Source organism: Chelon labrosus (assembly GCF_963514085.1).
Source record: "Chelon labrosus genome assembly, chromosome: 4".
Lineage (NCBI taxonomy): Eukaryota > Metazoa > Chordata > Actinopteri > Mugiliformes > Mugilidae > Chelon > Chelon labrosus.
Genome location: NC_140340.1, coordinates 9,525,737 through 9,551,202, shown reverse-complemented (window position 1 = coordinate 9,551,202; position 25,466 = coordinate 9,525,737). Strand labels below are relative to the sequence as shown.

General features: G+C 45.2%; 1 protein-coding gene across 1 annotated transcript in view; it reads left to right on the top strand.

Moving 5' to 3' along the window:
• celsr2 (cadherin, EGF LAG seven-pass G-type receptor 2) overlaps positions 1-22,541 on the top strand; it is a gene marked incomplete at its 5' end in the record, with an annotated part of 65,033 nt that extends 42,492 nt beyond the window's left edge. Inside the window, 30 exon segments of the mRNA XM_084542675.1 lie at positions 5,993-6,150; positions 6,568-6,731; positions 7,027-7,152; positions 9,590-9,759; positions 10,050-10,229; positions 10,312-10,425; positions 10,535-10,691; positions 10,897-11,038; positions 11,141-11,261; positions 11,946-12,129; positions 12,263-12,364; positions 12,506-12,600; positions 13,331-13,540; positions 13,667-13,850; positions 14,760-14,977; positions 14,979-15,079; positions 15,375-15,542; positions 15,648-15,771; positions 15,857-16,057; positions 16,156-16,330; positions 17,093-17,205; positions 17,518-17,600; positions 18,774-18,900; positions 18,993-19,103; positions 19,305-19,435; positions 19,534-19,619; positions 19,709-19,873; positions 20,107-20,307; positions 20,879-21,101; positions 22,415-22,541. Coding sequence (XP_084398801.1) covers positions 5,993-6,150; positions 6,568-6,731; positions 7,027-7,152; positions 9,590-9,759; positions 10,050-10,229; positions 10,312-10,425; positions 10,535-10,691; positions 10,897-11,038; positions 11,141-11,261; positions 11,946-12,129; positions 12,263-12,364; positions 12,506-12,600; positions 13,331-13,540; positions 13,667-13,850; positions 14,760-14,977; positions 14,979-15,079; positions 15,375-15,542; positions 15,648-15,771; positions 15,857-16,057; positions 16,156-16,330; positions 17,093-17,205; positions 17,518-17,600; positions 18,774-18,900; positions 18,993-19,103; positions 19,305-19,435; positions 19,534-19,619; positions 19,709-19,873; positions 20,107-20,307; positions 20,879-21,101; positions 22,415-22,439 — 4,359 coding nt within the window. The 3' untranslated portion in view covers positions 22,440-22,541.
• Positions 22,542-25,466: the final 2,925 nt, after the last annotated feature.

The window sequence follows — 25,466 nt, the reverse complement described above, 5'->3', positions numbered from 1 at the left end:
CCCTTAAAGTTTAAAAGTCTAGTGCAGCTCCCAGAGTTTTTAAGGGTACCAGATACGTCAAGATGAGCGATGGTGAATATTTTTATTCTGGTACTCCTTCGTAAAAGACACAGAGTCTAGGGTTTGAATGGGTTTGAACTGTGTGTTCCTGATGGAGAAAGTGGGTAAAAATGTATATCTTCAGTTTTCAAAGAAAGGGAAAAGGTGTCAATCCATAAAACCACGCAGACTTGATTAAGAGTTGGAACAAGCAATACTACTCCTGCTTCCTCCCACCGTTCGAAGATATGTTCATTAGGTTAATTGGTGATTCTAAATTGGCCTTGGGTGTTAGTGTGAATGGTTGTCTGTCTCTCTGTGTTAGCCCTGCGATAGACTGGAGACCTGTCCAGGGTGTACCCCGCCTCCCGCCCAATGACAGCTGGGATAGACTCCGCTACCCTCCAGGGGACAAGTGGTTACACAACAAGCAATACTGTCAGACAGCAAAGTATTTGATATATATATTAACAACCTTAAAAGAGGGAAAGTGTAAATTAAGGCGTTAAATGTGTCTGCTGCTGTCAGGTAGAAACGTTTACTGTTATTACTGAAGACATTCAGAGTGACATCAGGTCATAGGTTTGATTGGCTGAGAACAACAGACTGTAGTCTTCATGTATGTTCGACGGCAGTGATAAAACACCGATAAAGGGCTGATTAGTGGGTGTAGACTGGAGCGCAGAGGAAACCATAGTTGTTCTGCCTCTTTAGTGCCTCTTCTCTGCCAGACTAAAGAATCGCTGCTGACAGGCCGATGATCTGGAAGAGAGCCAACGTGCCAACGAGACACTGACGGAGGGACAGACACAGACAAGAGAGGAGGGGAGGGAGGTGGCGAATGAAAGCCAGAGAGAGTGAAGACAGTGTGTTATTTTTTTCCAGACATGCTCAGATTGGACCAAATATGTTTGACTTCCAGAGGAATTTTCACAACGGCTCAATCAGCGCAGGGAGCTGCTGTCTCTGCTCTCTCGTAGCTTTCCCACCCAGGACCGACACACAGGATGTCACATTATTAGCCCACTGAGGAAGTCACTTTGCATCATAAAGATGTTGCCAGGGCAACACCCCCGCCGTGCACATTTTCTATGATAACGCGGCCGTGTCAGATTTGAGCCGTCAGCAAGTGATGAGGGGGGACATTCTTGTTGACTTTTTGGATGGAAACTTGTTGGTCCTCCGCCCGCAGACGTTGTAGTCTCGTTAATCACAAATCAGAAAACTCCCCGATACTTTAAAATCTGTGAGTGTGCTGCAGGGTGGGTGACATGGTTCAGTTAGGGGTTTGCATGAACAGTACCAGCTTTTAGAGCAGATTTCTGACAGTACAGTCTGACAACCAGCTTGGTAAAAATAGCTACGAATAGTTTTATGAGGATAGATGTTATTCTGGTTTGAAATGCACATTTTTGTGCAACTGGCTTGCAGCTGATTTACAGTAGTGGCATATACTGTATGTATAAGAAACACTTCTGACGCTATCTGGCATGAGTTTCATTATATTGAAGATATTTTCAGTCCCAGACATCCAAAAAGTTTCCGGGGTCCTGCCCCCTGCTCTGGCTGAACTAATCCTCTCTGTCCTCCTCTCATATTCCACATCCTGTTAGTCGCTGAGGTAGAAACATGGCTCCACCCTCAGGAGGAATCCCACGGTGGCCCACTCTGACCCGTCCCTGTCCGCAGGGGGGGGTGGGGCAGGGTGAGTCGGGGAGGGGGTGCATTTTTAGATTGAAATGTGGCTTTCAGGATGGCGGGGGACTGTGGAGAATGGCAATGACCGCTGCCTTTGTGTTGGGCTCCGCTTCCTTTGGGACCACGGGCAGTGAATGATGCGGCCCCGGGGAAGGTGCCCCTCTCTCTCTGTTCTCCGGCGAGGACAGAAAAGCTGAGCAGGAGAGGAGCGAAAGGAGGGTAAAGAAAAGCGGGGAGAAGTATTGACTCGGGCTTTGAACGGCGACGCCGCGCTTCAGGGCCGTCCCCTCTTGTTGCTATGGTTTTTCTAGTCAATCTTAGATCCCATATTTGTGCTGCTCGCTGCCATGCTCCTCCCGCGCGACCCCGCTGTCGCCCTCTGTGACAGGGAACTCATATTCCCATAATCCCTGCGTAGCGGCGGGCGAGAGCAGTGTTTAATGTGGCGCAGAGCAAATATGTGCGTTCCAATCAGCTCTGACAGGACGGCGTTTTGTTGCAGCAGAAAGACGTCCTGACAGACAGTCATTATTGGAGAGTCAATAGCCGTGACTGATGACAGCAGAGGTCAGTGAAAGGAGCGCCCGAGCTGGAGCACTGCCTGCTTCAGAGCTTTCACAGCGAAGGGAAAACCGTGGAAAAGAGCATGTCGGATGATTTCACCTTTGGCAATTCGCACAACACGTTTGCTTGTTTCATCATCAACAAATTTGTTACAAATTGGCCGCAAGGAGGATGAACTGCAAAGCCAAAGCCAGCCTCGGGCCTCTGTTTCCATCTGATTAACATTTCAGAGCAGAGTTTCACGGCGCATTGTGACTTCCTGTGGGAAAGGTGCTCCATCACAGGGCCTCTTGTGCTCTTTTAAAATATCATGTTCTCAAGAAGTGCACGCAGGGACTCAATCTTCATATTTGGCTCGACACTTTTCGAGTGAATCGAGTCAATATTGAAAAATCAATGGCTTTGAACGATGGCCCGGCCAGGAAAATAATCAGGACGCGCCCGACGGATGCGAGCTGTTACCATCAGGAGGAGAGATAATGCCTCGAGCATCCTCGCTGACAGTTCTCACCATTTATCCTCTCGGTGTGAGAGTCTGATCTAGAGGAAGCCCTGTGAGGCCCCCACTCCGTCTTATTTATTCCGAGCACAGTCAGCATTTTAAATTTCACTCCAGCTCCACTGCTTATGTTATATACCAGTGTTTCAGGCGTCACTATAAGAGGTTTATTTGTGGGTTTTAGTTGCGTGCTCTGTTCTGCACATGTACTGTTGCCTTTATTTATTGAAAGTAATAAAAATAATCAGTTTAGAAAGGGAACATCAAACTCATAAATAGCCGCCCGCCTGAGTTATTATTTAACATGACGTCACGAGATTGTTAATACAGATGCATCTGTGCTTTCTCCCCGCGGCGTTTTACTGTCTCACCTTCGACTGTAACTACTTACAGGCCTCTCCAGACGCATCTGTGGAAGGAACAAATGAAAACAAACTACTGATACATATATTTATTTATATTTTATATACTTAATAAGTGAACTTTTCTCTAATCTTTATGTTCGTGTGAAATGAAACACCTTTTCGACAGTGTTGCTGTATACATAAAGATTCTTATTTTGTCTTTACCTCTTCCATGGTTTAAATAATCGGTGCAGCATTTGGGTAAATATTACATTTTCGTTAGATGATGAGGTCAATGCCATCCTGGTATCTGTATGGTAAACCTGTGGATAGCTTTACTAGCAGCTAGCTTGTCCACAAAACTGTGAAATCCAAACCAAAGATTTCCTTTTCAAGTTTTGGACATGGCCAGGCTAGCACTTTTCCTCTGTTTCCAGGCTTTGTGCTAAGCTAACTAGCTGGTTGATCTTCTCATGTTCACTCTGAATGGAAGCAAAGAAGAATAATTAAAGGGGAATTACCGTTTTTTACAACCTGGACCTTATTTCTGGCATAAAATACGATCGTTTACTCACCCATATAACTTTGGTGTCATTTGGAGTCGTTCGGACGATATTTAGATCCGCGTATATCCATATAGTGGGAGTGACTGGGGCACCGAAACGCAGTCTCTAAATAACGCATTATCTGCCACGAAACTCGTTCATTTCTCCAATATTTTTTAATGATATGCTAATGCTATTCCCCGTTGAGTCCGGAGTTACCTGTTATCTATTCGCGGACGTGCAGTGGTTTGTTGTTCTTTGGCCAGCTGTTCCTCTCTCTGCCTCCGCATCCTCCTTTCAGCGAGCTCCTCATCCATATACTCTGGCTCAAAACAGTAAGGACGTCCATCATAAACAAAGTCGTCGTCCACAACCTCGGAATCGGAAAAATATTCAGCCATGTTGCAAAAAAATAGCAGTAGCAATTGTTTACAGGTAAACAAGCCGCACAGGGTGGGCATAGCGCTCAGAGATGACATCATCCAGGTCAGAGGTTAGAAGGTCAATCTACAGACCCCGGATAATGATAACAGGTAACTCTGGACTCAACAGGGAATAGCACTAGTGTATCATTACAAAATATTGGTGAAATGAACGAGTTTCATGGCAGATAATGCGTTATTTAGAGGTAGCGTTTCGGTGCCCCATTCACTCCTACTATATGGATACACGCGGATCTAAATAACGTCCGAATGGTCCAGATGGTTTTATGGCTATTACTGGCCTCGTCTCATTCATATGGCATCACAAGACTCAGATCTGTGCTCATACAGGAGGCTCACGCTGATTTAATCTGCTCAATGAAAAAAATCATGTGAGAGAAGTTAAATTGTGGCCGTGCCTTGAGCTAAAAATTACCGCTCGATACGTAGAGCGCGTTCTGTCTTAATAAAGCTGCCACGATGGAGCTGCTAAAGATGTAGCACCAGCTGACGAAATCGGTGGTAAATCTCTATCTGGGCGTCGTTTCTCTGGGCGTTTAAATCAAGGGATCAGACAGCAAAGACAAAGGCAGTCAGAGCAGCCAGGAAATTATCATTCCTGAAGCTCATCCAGTCGGATTGAAGGGGTTTCCATTTTAAATTAACTTCACAGAGAACTAAATGTCCAGGCAGTAAAAACAGAAACCTAATGTGTGTGTTGGTTCTTCTTATCACCTCTAATTCCGGCTAAACCCTGTCTGACCAGCTGACGGCTCAGCGGCCCGTCCTCGCCTGCGAGGCGGCCGAGGCGGTCAGCTGTGAGCGAGGGCAATCGCTGCTCTGCACTCAGCCCACGACACCAGCTTGAACCCACACTTAGGGTTAATATGAGCTCTGAGTGACCCCGGAGAAACTGGCCGGTTTGAAAGAAGGTCGCAACCTTTTATTGACAGGATCATCATTCTCTCCCCTGCAGCCCCCTCCTCCTTTTGTTACACCCCTCTATTGATTTCCCAGACAATGAAGAAGATCCTTTGTCGACAGGGGTGACGTCCTGCAGAGAGCAAGCCCTCCTCTTGTCTTGTCTGTCTGTTTGTGTGCATGCATGCATGTGTGTGTGTGTTTGCTTGCTTACTTGCCAGCCGTTGCCTTTAGCTCTAGCTGCTATGATCTGAATTATTAAAAATGCTGGAGCTGAACGGGGATTGAACCGAGTGTGACGCTAAAGATCATTTATTTTGTTGTTTTCCCACTCTCAGAGCTCGGGTTTTTAATCTGGCTTATAATGCTACGTACGGCTTAGCACCGGCTGAGATTCCTAGAAGTTTTTGCATGTCTGTACGCATTAATCCGTTATCAAATGAAGCAGAATAATGGATATTTTTGTAACAACCCTCTCCTGAGTCCTATTTATAAAATACAGGGTGACCAAAAATACCCCAGCATTAAAAATAGCAGCACGGTAGTACTGTGTTTGCTCCTTTATACTGATTCAGCTGGACAATAATCGCTTTGCCCACCTCGATAAATCTATTACTGCTGTTTCTGCTGTGTTGAACGGTTCTAATATATAAATCATTAAAGAAAGGATCAGCAAACATTACAAAGTTGTCGTGAATCTCAAGAGTACGCAGAACTTGTACAATGTCAGTCCTATCAATTACCTTCTGTAACCACTTGTCCTGCAAAGGGTCGCGGGCAGGCTAGAGCCTATCCCAGCTGTCATCGGGCAAGAGGGGGGGTACACCCGGGACAGGTCGCCAGTCCATCGCAGGGCTTGTCTGTCATATCATTTTCTTTTATTAAAGTTCTCCCTGAAACGAAAGGAAGGAGCTCTGTGGTTCATCTCGATATTTATTAGGTGGTTCCTTTCTTCCACAGCCAATCTTTAACCAGGCCGGCCTTCCCCAGGGACCCTCGGACCAGAAGGTTGTCGTGGTGACGGTGGACAACTGCGACACCTCCGTGGCCCTGAGGTTCGGTCACGTGATCGGAAACTATACCTGCTCAGCTCGGGGCAGCCAGTCAGGATCCAAAAAGTAAGTCCTTTCGTTTACAAATGAAAGGCACGTCAATTTTTTTCTGCATGAATTCCATAAATAACCTTTAGTTTTCTTCTTTGTTGTAAATTTCCTCTTCACTTCTGTGTTGACTCCAGTAATTTACTTCATTGCTTTCTTCGTGGTTAGCTCATAAATAGTAAACTTGTTTTGAAATGAAGTTCCACATCTCCGGGGCACTTTGCTTTCTTCCTTTTATTGCGATGTTTATCCTTTTTTCAGTTTTCATCTCCGGGGGTAAACTCACGCAGCAAAACTATCTCTGTGATGAATTTTTCATTCGCTTTTTTTTTTTTTTCTTTTTCCTTCTTCCCCAAATTAATGCTGTTAGTGTGTTTTGGTCGAGGCAGCGTGTTGGAAATCTGGGTGCGTGAACATTCATTTTATTTCTCTCAGATCTCTGGACCTGACCGGCCCCCTGCTCCTCGGAGGAGTCCCCAAACTCCCGGAGGACTTCCCCGTTCGCAACCAGCAGTTCATGGGATGCATGAAGAACCTGCGCATCGACAACCAGCACATAGACATGGCCAGCTTCATCGCTAACAACGGCACTCTGCCAGGTGTGCAGCATTTTGCAGCTCAATTATTTATCCATTGTCCTTTACTTTAGCGCTTAAATGCGGCTGTCTCGGATCACAGTAATGTTTACAGTCAGATCAGCCAGGTGAAAGAGACTGCCAGAGGAAATAACACTGACTATAATGAGCTCAGCGGAAAGGTGGAGTCTGGGGGAAATGATTGTGGTACCTGCTATGAATAGATCATAACCCTCTGACACCTTCTTACTCTGATGAAATAATGAGGTAGGACAGATCAAACAGATGGATTACCCTCTTATTCTCCCTATCCTGCCAGGATGCTCTGCCAAGAGACACTTCTGCAACAATAACCCGTGTCTGAACGGAGGAACCTGCGTGAACCTGTGGGGCTCCTTCAGCTGTGATTGCCCTCTCGGATTTGGGGGACAGAGCTGCGAAAGAGGTGAGCGATTCGAGTCGAGAGGGACGGGGCATCGGGGTGGAAAGACACGGGATGATAACGGATTGATCTGCAGAAAGAGCCCCGCCCTTTGACCTGAGACAAATTAGAGAGACTGGAAGCAGGAACTAAAGTTGGGACTGTTGCAAATGCATTTAAAAATAACAGGTGCAAAACCCAACTGCGCGGTGCATGCTGGTGTTTTTCACATCACTGCTAACAGCTTTTTGGGAACAGCTGTCGGGAATCTGAGAAACGCTGGAGTTAGAAAAAGCCCGGCGGTTACGCTCCGGTGGTTTTAATGCTAGATTTACGACTGAATGAGTTGTGAGAGGTAATCAGCATGTTGGAAGTTGAATTTTTCTCTTGCTTAGATAATGTTAAACCAGTTGAAGACACACGGCGTATGTAGCTTATGTTTCCATCCCCGCATTCTCCTGTGTCTGTTTTTGTTCCACCTGATCTGCTGCAGCTGTTGTCCGTGCTGATTTATGGTTTGAAGCAATTCGAGAAGAGACAGAGGAAGAGAGATGAGCCGTGTAAGACACTGTAGCGCCTTTTGTCTTAGCATGAAGCAGAACGAAGAGTAAAAAGAAAGACAAAAAAGAGATTTATTTTAGTGTTTTTTCATGCAGAGCAGGCGGGGATTAGAAGTTCCTGAGTTGAACATCCCAAACAATGACAGGTGTGTTGCACGGGGAAGGCGGGCGTGATGAATAAAGAGGGACGGGAGTGTGGAAGTGGGGCAGATTCCCATGTGATAACGTGTAACTTCAGTCTGTCTTGAACAATCAGCATCGCCATTAGCCGCTCCTACTAAATGCCGTTGTGTATATGTACACAAGAGTCTGGTGTAGAGCTGAAACAACGTTCTATCAGAGGACCATCAGAAATCTAACTGTTCTGATACACTACTAATAGTTTTAGTTAAGGCCTCTCACAGTTGCTGCTTTTCTTTGATTTGTGTGACAATCAGTCAGGCAACCCAGGCTCCCTGAATGTGTCACCTTTAGTAAATCATTAAATTCTTCATTATTTTTTGACATTTTAACGACAAAATCAATACTGAAAATAATCGTTTGTTTTGTGTGTGTGTATTAAACCAGCTTCCATAAATATTGATCTAATCAAAGATACACCGATCAGGCATAACATCTGATCCTAACATTGTGCAGGTCTCCCGTGTTGCCTCCAAAACAGTTGTGACTCATCACATAATGGACATGGGCCTTCTGAGGGTGTCCTGTGATGTTACTGGGGGGCTTTTGGGTCCTATGGGTCGAGGGGAGGGGCCTCTGTGGATCATCCCACAGATACTTGATCAGTTTGGGATCTAGTGAATTTAGAGGCCAGGTCAACACCTTGTGCTGTGGTTCACGTTGTGTGTGTGCCTGTGTCAGGCTGCATCCTGCTAGGGATGGCTGCTGCCATCAAGGAGTGTCATTGCTATGGGGTGGGGGTGCCTGGTCTGGTCTAGGTGGGTGCTACATGTCTAAGTAACATCCACACGAATGCCAGGTTTCAAAAGTTTCCCAGCAGAACATTGGATTGTCATAAGATGGTAAATGATATTTACTTCTCCTGTTAGTGGTTTTAATGTTGTGGCTGATCGGTGTATAAAGAAAGGTTACTAAGTGTGCATAAACTTAATGTCGTAGTTCACTTAGATAAGCAGCGTTCATAGTTCGCCAGCTTTCTTTTTATCCTCTCGTTTAAAATTCGAACCTTTTCAGAGGAACTTAACAGCAGCTCCTCTCTTTACATCTCCGACAGCCCCAGCGCATTACGTTTGTCCGTCCTCACCGATCGATTATTTCGATCTGACCTGAGGGATTCTGGTGCTTTTCTTCCCTTCACACGGAGACGGCTTAATGAGAAGGAAGCGGCTGCACATCAGGCAGGCGGCGCGTCCTTTACTGTCACTTTCCTGACACGCAGCAGAGCCAGAGAGCTTCTCCTGCAGAACACAGAGTGCTCACGATTATCCCGACTTCCTTCTCACTCGAAGTTGAGGATTTGAAGATGTGATTAAGTCAGCGATGCGTGCTGAATGGAAAATGTGAATCGTGCCTCTTTTAAAATCAGTGTATCTTAATCAAACCATTTCCAAAATCAACTGCTCAGTTCAGGTGTTGCTCAGTAAAGTTGGTGATTTGAGCTTTGTGGAAACACTATGTTTGATTTCAGACAGAAAAAGCTTCTCATGTCTCTTTTCCAGCACCAAAAAGAGAGAGTTGTTTAGCCGTGATAACTTGGACGAAATCAGAGAACATGTTGGACTCGCTGGTTGACAGTAATGACTCATGTCGCCTACTCTGAAACTCTCTGTCCTCATTTTTTAGCGTCACCCCTTCTTCTTTCCAGCCTTTTGCTTTTGTCATATAGAGCAATTTTCTGTGCTTTTTATCATCCCTTTTCTCTCCCTGTCCCTTTTCTCTAGTTATGGCCAGCCCACAGCGTTTCCTGGGTAACAGCCTGTTGCAGTGGAACAACCTGGCGACGGCGTCTGCCTCTGTCCCCTGGCACATAGAGCTCATGTTCCGGACGCGTCAGTCCAGCGCCACGCTGCTTCACATCTCCTCTGGCCTCCAGCACAACCTCACTCTGCAGGTGAGAGCAGCTTCTAGTCAAACCGCGGAAGATTCGCCATAATAAGCCACTCCTGTTCTCAGCTGCTTTTTGAGTTTGTCTAGTCAGACGCCTCGTTGACATTGCATAACTCTCTGACAATCTGTTTCTATTCTCCTGTGATGTGCAGCAATCCAGGGTTTGAACTGTGAAAAGCGCTTTTAAAGCTGTTTGTACATGATGTGATGCAGCGCTGATTCTCTGTGGTTTCTTTCCTACTTCTCCCTCCTGCTGCTCCTTCGCTTTTCTCGTCTCTCTCGCTGCCGTCGTAGCTGCGTGGGGGGAGCGTGTTGATGGGGCTGCACAAGGGAGAAGACTCCACTCTCTCCCGTGTGGAGGAGGTGCTGGTGAACGACGGAGACTGGCATCATTTGCAGCTGGATATTAGCAGTCAGGGGGGAGTTCTGAGCCTCCACAAGGCCGTGTTGTCTTTGGACCATGGCCTCTTCATGGTAGGTTCTAGTTGGCTGTAAATCATTAGAAATAATAATAAATTCTTTTCATGCACAAATTCAGTGTCATGTTCTTTTTCAGGCCAGTATGGAGGTGGACGGGAAGCTGCAGGACTCCAAGCTCAAGGCTGTAAGCGTTGGCGGTTTGGCAAGGCCTGATGGGAAAATTCAGCATGGCTTCCGTGGCTGCATACAGGTTTGTTCTCTCTATATACTGTGGTTCCCATTCTTACTGGCATGCACTAATTCATCTGCAGCTTCCAAGCAGTATTCATTTAATGGGTTCGGTTTTTTTTCATCTTCAGGGTCTGCGAGTCGGCGGTGCTCTGAGTCTGTCTCAGGCGAGGAAGGTGAACGTGGAGCAGGGCTGCAGCGTGCCCGACCCCTGCGGCTCCAACCCCTGTCCCGCTAACAGCTACTGCAGCGACGACTGGGACAGCCACTCCTGCACCTGCCTCAACGGTCAGTCTGCTCTCATCTTCAGAAACCAATAACAACGATCGATCGGTGCATCCTCCAAGGCTGCACAGCTGCAACATCCCTCAATCTTGAATCAGTCTTAAAGTCACTTAAATAATTCAGAAATATGAATGTAATATAATAATTAGATATAATAATCTATGTTTTCTACAGTTTATGTGATGTGATCTGCTTCCTCTTATTAAAGGTTACTATGGCGCCAACTGCACTGACGTCTGCTCCCTGAACCCCTGCGAACACGAGTCCACGTGCACCAGGAAGCCGAGCTCCTCTCGTGGTTACACCTGCGACTGTCCCGCCAACTACTTCGGCCACTACTGCGAGAAAAAGTACAGTCTCTCGCGTTTGTGTCAAACAGTGCATGTGCGCGATGGATCTCTGTGCAGATAGACTGACAGTGTGTGTGTGTGTGTGTGTGTGTGCGTCCACAGGACCGACTTGCCGTGTCCCAGAGGATGGTGGGGTCACAAGACCTGCGGCCCCTGCAACTGTCAGACGGACAAGGGTTTTGATTCTGACTGCAACAAGACGAGCGGAGAGTGTCGCTGTAAGGTGAGTGTCCAGCGCTGATTCATTCACATTAACACCAAATCTAAAAAAAAAAGGAGAGGATTTGGAAGTAAAGATTGAAATTTACTGAAGAGTCCTGGATGAAGGTAGCAGGTGGGGGCAGGATCGCTAATGGTCTAGATGTGGGTGGTGGTGGATCAGATGTAGAGGTTGAGATACGCCCAGATAACCAGGAGATGAAGAGGATGGGGCTGCATGACGGACGACGGGAAGACAGAGCAATAGAACTGCGATACAAAACCGGGACTGATGGAGTCAGAGGTGGGGTACACCCTGGACAGGTCGCCAGTCTATCGCTGGGCTAACACATATCTTCAATCATTCACAGTTTATTCATTGTCAGCAGTTCCTGTATTTGCTTCCTGTTTCTCTGCGGTAAATGAAGTAGATTTAGTCATTTCCAGTGTGAACACAATCAGACTCTGCTCTAGTCTGCGTGCAGTCTGCCACCGGGACTCCGAACACATAGGTGGGGAACATAATTGAGAGACTTGTCCCTCGGCAACCAGATGTTTTTGAACAAGCAGCTGGAGCTTGTCGTGGCTCTCAGGTGCAAATTCGTACACATGTATAAAAAAACGGACGAGCCCGGGGAGCTCGTTTGGGGAGGAGGATGTTGACGGCTTACTAATCAGCGGGTTTGTCCCCCCCCGATCTCGTTTCCAGGACAACCACTACCGTCCTGAGGGCAGCGACACCTGCCTGCTGTGTGACTGCTACCCGGTCGGCTCTTTCTCCAGAGCTTGTGACCGAGACAGCGGCCAGTGTCAGTGTAAACCCGGCGTCATCGGCCGCCAGTGCGACCGCTGTGACAACCCGTTCGCAGAGGTTTCCGCTAACGGCTGTGAAGGTCAGAATACATTACTGACACCTTACTAAAAAATTTAATTATAAACCCCCTGTTTCATTATAGATACATATATATTAAAATAATCTTCCATTTTTATCCTCATCATCTCGCCTCCTTCCTCCTCATTTCTCAGTAATCTATGACAGCTGCCCTCAGGCCATCGAGGCTGTGATATGGTGGCCCAGGACTAAGTTTGGTCTCCCGGCAGCGGTTCCCTGTCCCAAGGGAACTCTGGGTATGATTTTTTTTTTTTTGGCAGCTCATCAAATTACCATATAATAATGGCAATATGTGAAACTTGCCTCAAGACGTCTCCGAGCTGCAGCCTGTTCCTCGGCTCTCATGTTGATAACTCTCTCTGTCCCTCCCTGCGTAGGCACAGCTATCCGGCACTGTGACGAGCACAAGGGCTGGCTGCCTCCCAATCTCTTCAACTGTACCTCTGTCACCTTCAGCAAGCTGAAAGCCCTGGTGTGTAACTTCACTCTGTCAGTTTTAAAATTATCCTACAAACTCCACAATAGCATCCTCATTCAATGCAGCTACACTAAGAGTCTACTGCCCTGCAAGTGTACTTCAACACAGCAGCGCTTTGCGCTAAATGCTAACATCGGCATATGAACTAACTCAAGTGACAGTGATCATATTCTTTTGTGTAGCAGGTGGAACTATTGCATATGCACCCAATGCAACTAAAAGGAAGGTGCAGCTAAGGGTGGTATTAATTGTAATTGCATTTCATGTCAGTCCAACTGAGTTCTTTCACATTAAACCTCATGGTGCAGCTACGGAAACAGTCAAGACATCACCAAAATCATTAGGATTCATCCTCTAGACATCATTAATAGCTGCATAGAATGCGGCTTCTTTCCATTGGGGAGATGCTGAGATGTTTCACAACATAAGTGAAACATTCGTCCTGCAGAAAGTGCTACAGGAAAAGTCAGACTGTCCCCAGAGTTACTTGTATTTGTCCTCCAGTGGCCACTGATGTCTGTATTTGTCAATCCATTTGAAATACAAAATCATCAGTCTCTTGTTTAAGAAAGAATTAGCGAATGATCAGAATCAGTGGGATTCATCCTCTCTGCACCATGAACGTATTTAAAACTTTAGTACTAATCCATCAGTTAATGTGTTTGTGTGCCCTGACCATTTACACCATCATTACCACCTCTCTCTTCTAATTTCCCTCCTCCAGTCTGAAAAGTTTTCCCGTAACGCTTCGCTCCTCGACTCTGGACACGTTCAGCAGACGGCGGCCATGCTGGCCAACGCCACCTCGCACACAGAGAAGTACTTCGGCAGCGATGTGAAAGTGGCCTACCGGCTCACGCAGAGTCTGCTGCAGCACGAGAGCAACCAGAGAGGCTTCAACCTCACGGCCACGCAGGACGTCCACTTCACTGAGGTGAATGTACAATGTTAACAGAAAGCCAGTCCTGCCTGGTTGGACATCACGGCCCTTCACGTCTGCAGGGGACACATCACACTTCATTTCATCCTGTCACGCTGAACTCTCGCTGTTTTTTGACAGAATCTGGTCCGTGTGGGCAGCGCCATCCTGTCTCCGGAGACGCGGCCGCACTGGGAGCTGATCCAGCACACTGACGGCGGCACGGCGGCGCTGCTACGACACTACGAGGACTACGCCAACACACTGGCGCAGAACATGAGGAAGACGTACCTCAGCCCCTTCACCATCGTCACTCCGAACATAGGTGAGCAGATTCAACAAATTAGATTAATTCAGCAGAATTCATTTATTATTGTTATGAAAGTGCGGGGGAAATTTAAAGTTTATCAATGATTATTATAAAAATATATATTTATAATGCAGCAAAAGACAACAGCAGATAACAGAATACCTTTATTGTCCTTGCACGCAGTACAACAAGAGTTTAAAGCCATCTTCCAGTGTTTTGTGTTCATTCATTAATTTTCTGTAACCACTTGTCCTCTGGAGGGTCACGGGGAGGGGGGCTGGAGCTTATCCCAGCTGTCACTGGGCGAGAGGCAGGGTACACCCTGGACAGGTCGCCCGTCTGTCACAGGGCTAACATATCTTTCATCATAACTTAACGAGCATATCTCGGAGTACCCGTCAAGCATTTATCAGATATCGCACATTGAAGTTTCACATTGAAATTGCACAGACCAGAGTTTCAAGCACTTGGCTCTCTTATTGCTTTGGGTAAAAACTGTTAACTGAGAAGAAAACTGTTTTTGTAATGAAAAAAACTCAGACGAGAACGTACGTTTTCACTGCAAAAATACAATGTGTTAAGTTCACATCCTTTTGAAAATTGAAAACGTAAAAACCAAACTCAAAACAGCCAATATACGCTACATTTGGATTATTTTTCTTTATTCAAAGAAGAATTATTTGTGGCCCATTGTCAAGGGCTTCAACAGAGGATTATTTTCATCCTCAGAGCTTATTATTTTCTAAATCAGTCATTTGGTGTCTGGTGAAAATTAGGAGAAGTGTCTGTGAGGATTTTCCTAAAAACCAATAAGCCAGCGAATCCCAAATTTGCTTTAAAATGGCTCAAACTGTTCTCAAAATAGCATCGTCTCAGCTCAGCAGTGACTTTAAGGCTGAACGTGCTCTGTGTTGCTCTCCCCAGTCATCTCCGTGGACCGTCTGAAAAAGATGAACTTCGCCGGGGCCAGGCTGCCCCGCTACCAGTCGCTGAGGGGCCCTCGTCCCGCGGACCTGGAGACGGCCGTCACCCTCCCCGACTCGGTCTTTCAACCCCCCGTGGACACCAAGGGCCACAGGCACCTGGACGTCTTCCCCGAGACGTCGCTGAGGAACCGCTCGGCTAGCAGGAAGAGACGCCACCCCCGACGACAGCCAGCAGGACGCCATCGCCAGCGTGATCATCTTCCACAGCCTGGCCTCGCTGCTACCAGAGAGCTACGATCCAGACAAGAGAAGTCTACGGTGAGAAGAGTTCTGCATCCTTTGATATTTAGTTATGTGTATTTAAAGGACAACAGATACAGAGGGAGATCCTTTAGTCACCCACAAAGAGAAACCTTTATTTGATCACTATAATCCATGATATTTCATACCTAGTCTTAACCAAATTAATTGAATGTACAGTGAGTAGCATAAGAGAAGAACTACACTTCCTCTGCTTGTGAAATGCTTTAGGAACATAGGAACAAGTGTGAAAGAAGATATAAATTAACGTTCAACATTTATCCGTTCACACGTTGTTTTTAATTTCCCTCAGCGTCCCAAAGCGTCCCGTCATCAACACACCGGTGGTCAGCATCACGGTGCACGACAACGACGAGCTGCTGCAGCACGCTCTGGACAAGCCCATCACCGTGCAGTTCCGCCTGGTCACCACCGAGGAGCGCTCCAAGCCCATCTGCGTCTTCTGGAACCACAGCATCCTGTGAGTAACGGCAACAAAGCGCACATGAGGACAGGCACAGAGTTGATGGTGAAACAAGCTGACGGACGAATCTGTGTCGTCCTTGTCTTTGTGTTTTTGTGTCAGTGCCGGCAGCGGCGGCTGGTCGGCGAAGGGCTGCGAGGTGGTTTTCAGAAACAGCACCCACATCAGCTGTCAGTGCTATCACATGACCAGCTTTGCTGTGCTCATGGACATCTCCAGGAGGGAGGTGAGTGGCACCAAAACTGACTTCAACAAAACCACAGTTCTCTGACTGCAACTTTTACCGCAACTAAATGTGACCTCCTTGTCAGAACGGAGAGATCCTCCCGGTCAAAATCCTGACGTGGAGCACAGCTGGCGTGACGCTGGGCTTCCTCTTCCTCACCTCCGTCTTCCTCCTCTGCCTGAGAGCCATGCAGTGCAACAAGACGAGCATAATCAACAACGGAGCCACGGCGCTCTTCCTCTCGGAGCTCGTCTTCATCCTGGGCATCAACCAGGCCGACAACCCGGTAATCCGTCCGCTTTCCGTTTCCTTTCATCTATTTTCCCCTCACTCTTCTTCTCCTGTGAAAGTTTTAATCGTTCGTCTTTCGTCCCCCTCGGGCAGTTTGTGTGCACGGTCATCGCCATCCTGCTGCACTTCTTCTACCTCTGCACTTTCTCCTGGCTCTTCCTGGAGGGGCTGCACGTCTACCGCATGATCAGCGAAGTGCGAGACATCAACTACGGACCCATGAGGTTCTACTACCTGATTGGATGGGGGGTGCCGGCCTTCATCACAGGTCTGAGCCCTCGCAATAGCACGACAGCGATACACGGGGGGAAAATCCTGAAAATCTCAGTACTCCAGGCTATGGCTTGATTTCTGACACTGTGCTATAAAATCAGCTTGCTTTTTATTAATTATAGTATATAAAACAGAATGAAAATGCATCTTTTAGAAGTTAGAACAATAATCTCAACACAAGACAACATAAAAAAATATAAAACCAAACAAACAGAATCAGAACAAAGACAAAAAGTGAGAAAAATCATAAATTAAATGTCAGGAAATTGTTGGTGGATTCATGATGAGTTGCTTATGACACCGCCGTCTCTGCCGTCCCAGAAACAGACTCTTCTTTATTTCATTTCATATTTATCTTTTTTTCCTGTAGGCTAAATGTCCCGACTGTAGTCTAAAGCGTTGTTTGTTTAATCAATGAGCCGATTTCATCTGACAGAATCTCGGATGCACAAACTGATCGTTATCCAACATGCTCGTGGTCCTATAGTTTGATTTATGAATCATTTAAGTCATAACTACAGATTCTCACAGTAGTACATGTAAATATATAAAATAAACTTTTGGGGATAATACAACGTCATGAGTTCAGCAAGTTGTAGAGGAAAAATAAGTGGAAAAAGTGGTTTATTCTGTTTTGTTCAGTTTTACATCATGTGACCACTTCAGTTCCTGTAACTTGAACAAAAGGGAAACAAGCGGTCCATCCACTCACACATAGACGCGTACTGTCGTGGCTCATTTCTGCTTTGGTCTCCAGGTTTGGCGGTGGGCCTGGACCCCGAAGGCTACGGGAACCCGGACTACTGTTGGCTGTCTATGTACGACACCCTGATCTGGAGCTTTGCCGGACCCATCGCCATGGTGGTGTCGGTGAGTCACTTCAGATCCTCATCGTCGTGTAGATGGGTTATTAGTTTGATACTGTCTGATGGATGTCTAAGGATGTGCTGCTATAATACAAAAAGCATGACCCTAAAATCCTTGCTTCATCAGCTGTCACGCTTTATCAGTGTACTTTCTAAACTCTCGACAGCCGTCCTTGGGACAGTCCGACACACCGACTCAGGGTGATCTCATCAGAGCGGCTCTCGTCGCCGCCGGGTCACTGTCAGCAGCATGTGACTGATCCATTTAACGTTTACTAAGTGCTGATGCAGCCTGTTGCTGTCGTTGTTTCCACAGATGAACATCTTCCTCTACATCCTGTCGTCCAGAGCCTCCTGCTCTCCGAGACACCACACCATTGAGAAGAAAGAGACGCGCGTGTGAGTGTCCAAACCTTTTCAGACGTTTACGCGCTCCCTGTCTAGAAAACGCAAAACCGCTGGAGTTATTTTAATCTGCAAGTTATTTTAATCGGACGGCCCGTGAAATGTTTGAATGTTTGAAAGCCTGAAACTGAGGGCGAACCGGCAGGACAGGTCTGGCAGCCGTTTAAAAGACGTCAGCGATGGAATCAGCCTTTTAATCACAATGACATTAGATCAAACATTTACCGTTTGTGCGCTCTTAAAATATCTCAGTAACTTGACCCGGTCACGGTTTGAGACCAGAACCAGCAAAGACAAACTTGAAATGGAGCATTTAACTTCAGGGACCTGCCTACTTTTATGAAACGCATATATCGACCCAGTTCAACCGATAGATGCAGCAAAAGTTTGTGAACTCTTCGTTTTCAGTTTGATTTGCAGTTTGAATTAGTTTTGTGCCCACTCAGGTTTTTTATTTTTGTTTTTTAAAACATCGGCAGAATAATAATCACCTATTTCTTTATTAATTACTGAATAATTGTGCAGCCTTTACTGGTTCCAGTTGTTATAGCTTCTCTTACATACATATAAATATAAACTGTAATTTCTAGTTCTGGACTTTAAGACTTCCTTCCTGCTGCTGCTGTGAGGCTGTGCTACCAAGCCTGCTCCCAGTAGACCACATACGTAGAACTGCTGTGTGTGTTTAATTGCTATTTTTGTTTTTATTTAATGGTCATTTTTCTTCTCTCGTGCGCTGTCCTTAACTATATCCTGCGGGAACACTGAAATTTCCCCACTGTGGGATGAAGTAAAGGATTATCTTATAAATTTAGACTCTGACTATCGTCCAGAAGGCTTCCTGTCAGCTGAGGAGTAAAAGAGTAACTAGAGGATTGGAATTGGTTTAATGTAAATATGAAGCAATATGGGACATGAGTCTGTGAAAGTAATATAAGCATGGTAAATGATGCAGCTCATCTTCATCCTACATACCCAAACACACTCTGTCCTTCTCACATATCCTCAGACAACGTGCTGTCTCACTTTTTTTTCAGATTTTACAGATGGTCTGATGTTAGTTTCGGCGCCTTCATCCTCACTCTCTATCCTCATAGCAATGAATCCGTAGAAATCTTCCTGACATCTCCTCACCACCTCCTCTCTCTCTCTCATGTCGTTCTCCAGCTCGGGCCTGAAGACAGCAGGTGGCGTCCTCTTCCTGGTTTCCGTCACGTGTTTCCTGGCGCTCCTCTCCGTCAACAGCGACATGATCATCTTCCACTACCTGTTCGCCGGGTTCAACTGTGTGCAGGTGAGAGATCCGTTTTCACCGCCAAACAGCCGTAAAAGCCAGATTCCTGTCCTTGTGCTGACCTTCTTCCTTTTTCCTTTACGCGACTCCAGGGTCCCTTTGTTTTCTTCTTCCGCATCGTCTTCAACAAGGAAGCGAGGAATGCTATGAAGTACTGCTGCAGCCGCAAGCGCCCGGATCATATGATCAAATCCAAGGCCTCTGTGAGTCCCCCACCACACGTACTTATTCAGCTTGAGACCTCTAAGATGTAGAGCCGTTTTTATTATTATGGAATCTGTTCCAAAACCATGAAACCAACAATTATTTGATCCTAATCCTAAAATCACACGTGGGTAGGGGGAATCAGAAACGCAGACAGTTGTCTTTTTATTCCTAATCTTATCTTTTCTCCGTGTCTTCAGGGCTTTAAAGGCAACACAAACTACATGGACGGCAGATTGTATCACCTCCCCTTCGGAGACTCCAGCGTGTCTCTGAACGGCACCATGCAGAGCGGCAAGAGCCAGCAGAGCTACGTCCCATTCGTCCTCCGGTGAGGAGAGGAAATCCTTTTCAAACCAAAAATGAGCGTGCTTGCGTTACTAACTGATTATTATGAGCAGCGATAAACAATTTCTGTTTTCCTTTCAGGGACGACGGTTTAAGTAACAGCCAGGCTCACATCGCTCTGAATGACCACACGTCACTCTTCCATGAATCTAAGGAGCACCTGAATGGTAGCTTATTTTTTTGTCATTTATCACCTGTGATCCACTTTGCTCTGAAACCGTCACTGGAGTTTTACTTGTGCTTCCTCTGTGTGCAGATCGTGACAGCGACTCGGACAGCGACTTGTCTCTTGAGGACGACCAGAGCGGCTCCTACGCCTCCACGCACTCCTCTGACAGCGAGGACGAGGAGGGTCCTCTCCCGCCCGAGGAATGCTGGGAAAACCTGGCGTCTAACGGGACTAAGAGACCCCAACCACACGGTAAAGATGCTCATTTGATCCTGGGGGTAGCCTGAGGCTTCCATGTATAACTGAGTCACACTGTGTAGGTGGTCAAATTCTGATTCAGATGCATAAAGCTGGATGTTTTAACCCCTCATATTCACGAACACACTTCTAGTATGACATTATTTCAGTCATTTATTAAACCATCACAATGTGCACCATATATATTTTAACTTATATTTCACTGACTCTCTGTGTTTGATTCCCAGACAACAGTCTGACCAAGATGTACTGGCCTGGAGATTACCCGGCAGCAGTGTGTGACGGCGAGCTCGCAGGCGGAGACAGACTGAAGACAGAAACTCTGGCCAATCCAGACCTGAGCCTCGGCCGCGACAACCGGACGCCGCAGGACTCCGTGATAATGCTGCTGCCTAGTGTGCCAAACCTCAACACGCACCCTCACAGAGGTAAACTGAAGGGATTATCCGTCCATCCACCCATTATGTATCAGAGCAGGGGTGTCAGACATACGGCCCGTGGGACACAAAAGGGTCCAATCACGGCTGCGAGATGAATTTGCAAAGTGCGGAAATGACACAGAAGACACTAACTGCAGTTTTTAAATAAAAGTACCTGCTATTCATACTCCTTCCACTAGGGGTCGCACTATTTCAGTAAGAGTTGTGGACGTAAAACTAAGGGCAACAATGAGCCGGAGTTTCACCTATTTATTGGAAATATAAGATAAAAATACAACAAATATAGAAATTTTAAAAGGATAGCTCAATAAATGCAAAAATTTTCATAATAAACTTTTTGCACTGATTCAAAGGGAAAATATTTAGAGGTTATAATGCTATTATCTTCCTTGAGACCCCTGCTGTAGAGTGTTGCACGGGTCTGGAGCCAATTAATAATCACCAATGAACCTAATGGAGTTATGAACACCCAAATGTGTAAAATAAATAAAATCAACCTCTTATTTAAGTCAAGTAAGCTAAATCATATTGTTGACATTTATTTTTTTATCTTGCACAGGGATCCTAAAGAAGAAGCAGCTCTCTCCGATCATAGAGAGGAACGGTCTCAACCGCATCCGCAATGAACTGTGTGAAAACGCCCCGGGCACGGTGTCCCCCGGGGGGTCCTCGTCCAGCGACGGACGGGCCAGGCCGGCCAAACCCGGCCCGCCCGACCAGCTGAACGGCGTCGCCCTGAGCATCAAGGCTGGGACGGTGGACGGCGACTCGTCAGGATCAGAGTGAGTGTCAACACCTAATCCAGACACAGACCAGAAAAAAAAAAGGCAAAAGCATTTCTAAAACACATCGGTTCCCGCCTGTAAGTGTCTCCAGTGTTTGTCGCAGACGTCATTCAGTGTTTCGTTCAGCTGTCTGTGTCTGATTGACAAGCTGTGTCGCCGTCCTCAGTGATTCTTGTTTCTTTTCATTGCTTGTAGTCCGTCTCATTTCCACCTGTTTATCTTAAACCTGAAGCCAAGTGAAGACAGCACCCGTCCTGCTGTACTGCAGAGTGTAAAAGTTAAAGTTAGAGCAGAGCGAGCCCCGAACTGTTAGGAGGAACTATTTTAAAGAAGGGAGTATTTAACAACTACTTACTATAACTACAACAGATATTTCCCTATCTTCATTAAAGGCTGAGCAGTTTTCTGTTTTATACTTACCACTCATATATACATGTTATATATAAAGTCATCTGTCGTGCAGCTTTTTATCATCGTTCCAAGTCTGCTGAAAGTTTGATGCTAATTCAGTGTCCTCGTCTGACAGAAAAATGTTTCTGTGCCAGTAACTAAACTACTATATACTACATGTATTTTATTATTATTAAAAATGTCAAAGTTTTCAATCATTCAACAAGAACTGCTCATACAGTCATACTTCAGTTTCACTTTAAATTAAAATCCGACCAGACACCAACAAATATGTTGTTAGGAACATTACAACAAGTCTGAGGGTTTAGGACAGTTTAGGGCGTTAGCTTTGGAGTAAAAGTAATAAAAGTCTCTTTACTGCGCTGGCATGTGAATAGAAGCGATGGCTGTACAGTTATAAATGAGTGGTAAGTATAAAGTAGACAGGAGAAGCATGTTGTCATAAACACATAAAAATGTATTTTTGTCTCTTAAAGAGTGTAACGAATAGCAGTTTGAGGTTCCTGATATTTAGTGGGTCTCATTCACATCAGATAATAATCTAAATTGTAGTTTACTAATCGATCTTCTTTGCTCCTTCTTCTCTTCTCCAAAAACCATAGATTTTTATTCTTTAATTTTATGCCATGAAGCTCTGATCCTCATTCAGAAACGAACAGGATCACTGTCTTCAGATTGGTGCATCATTTCAGCATCCGTCACCTTTCACTCGGCCTCGGCGTCCGTCTGTCCGCGTGGAAGTGTTTCATTCATAAATACATACTTTTATTCATTTAGATTTTTTGATTTTTTTTTGGTATTTTGTCTTGTGTTGTGCTGCATTCGTCTCCATCCATCTTCAACTCACCCTCCTCATCCTCCCCCTCCTCCTCCTCCTCGCACCACCCTGTTTTTCCCAGCAGCCACTGCAACACGTCCATGTGAACTCGCTGACGGAGGGGTGTGTCTTTGCAGGTCATAGAGCCTCCTTCCTCAACAGTGACCTCAAACAAGGAGCACCGGACTTTCCCCCCTTCACATAAAAAAAAAAAAAAAAAAAAGACGTGGAAAAAGAAGGAATCCCGTCTCGTCATCATCGTCGTCGCCCTTTGAAGGAGTGTGTGTGTGTGTGTGTGTGTGTGTGTGTGTGCTGCGTGAATGCTTGTGTGTCTATGTGTGTGTGTGTTCATACATGTGTGCCAAACCTCAGGAGTCACTGCACTGGCCCGGGCTCATGCACACTGACGGAACGAGTCTCACTCTCCCTTTAAAGAAATCGTTTTGTTTACATACTTGAAGCAATGCACTTTTTTTTATTTACTTCCCAGATTTGTTGGGAGTTTTTTTTTATTATTTTTTTTTATTTTGTAGTTCTTTTTTTTTTTTTTATCCAGGATATATATATTATTTTGAAGACTGTGGGACAGTAAAGAGGTCATGTTTTTTTTTTTTTCGGGTTGGGTCATTTAGTTGTAGACTTGCAAACATTCAGGGAAACTCCTTTTTCATTCGCAAGTGTTTGGTGATGTCTTTTCTGGTTGGCCTGTTGGTGTCCGTGCCAGTCTGAGGTTTGAGGAGTTCAGACTCAAGTTGTCGACTTGTGTCACACGCCTGAAATGTCCGAGAGGACGGCCGAGTTTGTGGACTTAAAAGAGGAAAAAAGTGCAGCTGCCTGTTGATGGACGCTCCGTATAAGCTATTTCTCTCATCGATGAAGGATGCCTCCAGAGGCTGCAGACAGCTGATCACATCAGCACAGACTGACGACTTTTGGAGGGGGGCAAACCTGCGCCTGACCAGACCTACAGAGTTACTCAACTTTTGATACATGTTTTTTTTGTTTTGTTTTTGTAAATCACCGAGAGCACATTTTTTTATGGACATTGCAAAAGTCGCTCTCGTTTTTCATCATTGTATCAGAGGGATGGACTTCAGTGACTAAATATTTTATAGAGTAGCGACGGAGCTTTTGTCTTTTTGTAAAATAATTAAATACAAATCTGTGCTGTAATACTATTTGAGCTGTAATTCATTTTTACTGTACAGAGTGGCCCTGTAAATGTAAATGAATGGAGAACATATCTTTAAAATGTAAGTAAACGTCTAAACTTCCTTTCACACGTTTAGAGATCACCCTAGAGACGCTCGGGAGGAAACACATTTCGATGTGATCTTTGTCGACGCCGTCTTGACCGATGTATACATCTCACGCCATAAGAATCAACACTACCAAGTCAATCATGGTGTTATAACGCTGGTATCCGAACAGAGGATTGTCTCTTTTACTCTGCCGCGTCTGTTTCTACTGATTAAACTGTTTTCTACCATTTCATTCTTCTCTCACATTTTTTTTTTTTTTTTTTTATAAAATGACTTTTTAAAACTGTGTTGTTTTCCCTGAATGATGTATTTTCAAACACACAAACTACTGGACAAGTGGAATAATCAGATATATGTTATAAAATGAGATTATGTCACAGATTTTATTACAGAAAATGAAGCCTGTTCATATCCGTCGTGAATTAATTTTACTTGGAACAAAAGTGAGACACTTTGAGAAGCAGAGGAGGCTAATACCACCACTATGAGGCTACAGTCGGGAGCTAGTTAGCTTAGAATCAGTCCTGGAAAGAGGAAAACGTCTAGACTGCCTCTGAATGAAGATCAGAAATCTGCATGCCAGCACTGAAGCTTCACAGTTAACTAATTTTTTCAGCTTTATGACTTGAAATGACATTTTATTCCCTATTTCAGTTCCCGTCGAGTCTCTGCTGTCTCATGTCAGCTGTTTGTCCCTGTTTCCAGTCTTTCTGCTAAGCTATGCTAGCCAGACGTTAGCTGCAAAGCTTATTATCAACTATTCCTGTAGGTTCCTTCTACTTCTTCTTCCTGTATTACAGTTTATTTCTAAAAGCCACAGTGAAGAGGGAAGTCTCTGGACAGCTGTGTTTTTTTGTTTTTAAAGGGTAAAGAAACAGAGTAAAAGAAATACTTGCAGGTTTAGTGCTGGTATTTTCATGTTTCTACTCTCACAAGTAAACCCGAACACATGTTAATAATCCTGGCTGCAGGCTGCATTGTTGTAGTTATAACATGAGCCAGCCTCAAAGAGTTCATCCATGGATTTTAAATGTTTTTAATAAAAATACATTTTTAAAATTCAAGTTGGTTGCTATAAATATAACAGAAAAACTGTTTCCGTGGCGGAAACCACACTGATGCCTCACAGCAAGAAGGTTCTGGGTTTGAATCCATTGGTTGAATGGATCCTTTCTGTGTGGAGTTTGCATGTTCTCCCTGTGTCTGCCTGGGTTCTCTCCAGGTTCTCCATCCAAAGCTCGTTAGGTTAATTGGTGATTCTAAACTGGCCTTAGGTGTGAGTGTGAATGGTTGTCGGTCTCTCTGTGTTAGCCCTGAGATAGACTGGAGGGAGACCTGTCCAGGGCGTACCCCGCCTCTCGGCCGATGACAGCTGGGATAGGCTCCAGCAGACCCACTCAGAAAATGAATGAATGTTTCCACTGTTGGAGCTGCATCGTTTTTATAGCCAGGTTCAAATTCCCCAAATAACTTTGAATGTTTGGACAAACACTTGGGAGACAGATTTAAGTTTTTAATTTTGACCAAATAAGGGTAACATGTCTAGAGTTTCCTTAAGCAGATGTAAGGAGAACACATTGTTTGAAAAATAAATGAAAAGTTGAAAGTTTTATGAAACAGTTCAACTTTTACTAAGTGTTTTAATGAGCAGACTGATACCACACATGTAAGCTTACATCAAATATAAATAAACTTCTAAACTACACGATATAAACACCATAGTTTAATTCTGTGCCGAATATCTGATCAATGGTTTTCTATAGATTGAGTTTTATATATTGATGTAATTGATGTAAATGGCTAGACTACTAAACTAAATGAGGCTGAATCAACACAAATATGGACTGTTTCTGTCGTCGTGGAGGGATTCAT